This window comes from Glycine soja, chromosome 2 (assembly GCF_004193775.1).
Source record: "Glycine soja cultivar W05 chromosome 2, ASM419377v2, whole genome shotgun sequence".
NCBI classification, from domain to species: domain Eukaryota; kingdom Viridiplantae; phylum Streptophyta; class Magnoliopsida; order Fabales; family Fabaceae; genus Glycine; species Glycine soja.
Window position 1 is genome coordinate 32,591,460 of NC_041003.1, and position 2,094 is coordinate 32,593,553.

The following is a 2,094-nucleotide window of genomic DNA, read 5'->3' on the forward strand; positions in this document are numbered from 1 at the left end:
CTCTAAAATTTAATTGGATTGGGCTTCTACCAATTCAATTAAATTTATTTCCAACCACACACATCAAATATTCACTTAGTGCATGTGAAATTACAAAACTACCCCTAATACAAAAACTAGTCTAGGTGCCCTAAAATACAAGGGCTGAAAAATCCTATATTTCTAAGATACCCTACCTACATTATGGGGCCCTAAATACAAGGCCCAAAAATAATGAAACCTTAATCTAAAATTTACAAAGATAAGTAGGCTCGCACTTAGCCCATCGGCCCAAAATCTACCCTAAAACTCATAAGAACCCTAGGGCCTTCTCTTGCATCTATGACCCAATCTACTCGGAGCGGATCGCAAAATTCCCCTAGGTAACTGGGTTTTCACATCTTTCCCTCTCTGTCTCTGCAAAGACAGTTTTTCATGTTCTCCGATGTTGCAAGCTTGCAGCCTAGTTGTAGCTTTCACGCTTTTTTCTCTAATCAGTCAAATGCTACACAATTCATATACTAAAAGCTACCAAATACTCCTACGTGGCATTGCTAGAAATTGAGAGCCGTCAACCTTCTACGTGAGATGTGCTTACCTTACCACACTAAAGCTAATACTTTACTATTTCTACCATTTGTTGTCTGACTTTTCTCAATATCCTTTATATTTACTTTTAATATGGGTAATTTAGTAATTTTAGTTAAGATAACAAATGATAATAAAGAAAAAAATTAATTAATAAATAATTCAGAATGGAATAAATTTTAAAAAACATAAAATATGATGAGACAAATATTTTTGAAACATAATTTGTCTTTGGAAACTTCAATGAATGTCAAATTAATTGGAATGTAATTATATTTGGATAGTAGCTGTTAGAAAATTTAATTTATATAATTAAAATGTCAAATTGCAGTAGTCAAATTGATAGAAGTTTGATTATATTTTCATTTATATTTTTAAGTATAAAATTTTACAAGTTATAAATTATTTATAATTTTTTAATATAGACGGGTCATGTGAGTCAACTAGTGACTCATTGGGTGTCGCCATAGAATAGAGTAACAGCCACACCTAGCACCACCTTTCTTTGTTTCTTTGTTTCTTCTTCTTCGCATGTTTTAAGATGTAATGAAATGCATGAAGGGACAGATCGAGGGAATGGCCAATCTGCTCCTTCATCGCTTCTAGCATTCATGTCAATACTCCCCTGTCAACAACAATTATAGAATAAAATTAATACAATTTATGTAAAGAAAAAGGTAAAAATAGAAATCACTTTTAAATGTTCAACTCATCAAACCATATCAATGTCAAGAATTTGAAGATTGGGGCAACGCTTGATCACTTCTAACCCCTCAACCCAATCTATGTGCAGAAACTTAACATTATTAACAACCCCCAATAGAGCATGGCCTATCACAATCGTGGCTCTAACCAACTTAGGCAATCTTTCAAACCTTGCTTCAGGACCACTAAAATAAAGATGGCTCACGCACAAGAACATGAGATTCAAACTCCCACCAGGAAGCTCTGTCGTATCCCTACACTTTAGTATAAATGATTGCAAATGCAAGGTTGTTAGTAAGGGCAGATCAACAGATGAAAAATCGAACAAAAAAGGGTTCTTATTTAAGCCCCCAATAAGTTTGAGCACCACAAGGGTTTTGCAGTTGAACAAGGCCCAACATCTTAGTTAGAATAGTGAGACTCTCATGATAAGTTGAGCGTTGGTTTGTAGTTTTTTAAGGCAACAAATGCATGTGCATGAAGATTGGGGTTTAAACGAAGGTTTAGTAGAGATACCTGATAAGGAGGATGTAGATGCCATGTTCGAACGAGAAAAAGGATAGCTTCCAGTGATGAAGAATCCAAGTCAATCTCGTGAGCAATGAACACCTGTGCCTCTGTATCTTCACCGGCTTCGTGGGGATCTCCACGGTGATGGAGGCACGGACAGAGAGAGAGATAGAGAGAGCAAGGAGGAGAATTTAGGATTCTCTAAAACTGAGGGAGAAAGAGATTAAAAAGAAGATGAAAATAATGAGTGAGAGAGAGCCCGTTCACATTCCCTAAAGACATTGTATTTTCGCATTGTAGAACCGATGTCGT

The 2,094-nt window shown here is 35.7% G+C and overlaps 1 protein-coding gene across 1 annotated transcript; it reads right to left on the reverse strand.

The window, feature by feature from the left end:
* Positions 1–906: 906 nt before the first annotated feature.
* LOC114371469 lies at positions 907–1,731 on the reverse strand. Its single transcript, XM_028328896.1, has 2 exons — positions 1,286–1,731; positions 907–1,192 (listed from the first exon to the last, which is right to left on the reverse strand). The coding sequence occupies exons 1-2, from the start codon at positions 1,487–1,489 to the stop codon at positions 1,019–1,021; spliced, it is 378 nt and encodes a 125-aa protein (XP_028184697.1). The 5' UTR covers positions 1,490–1,731; the 3' UTR covers positions 907–1,018.
* Between the last annotated feature and the right edge of the window lie 363 nt (positions 1,732–2,094).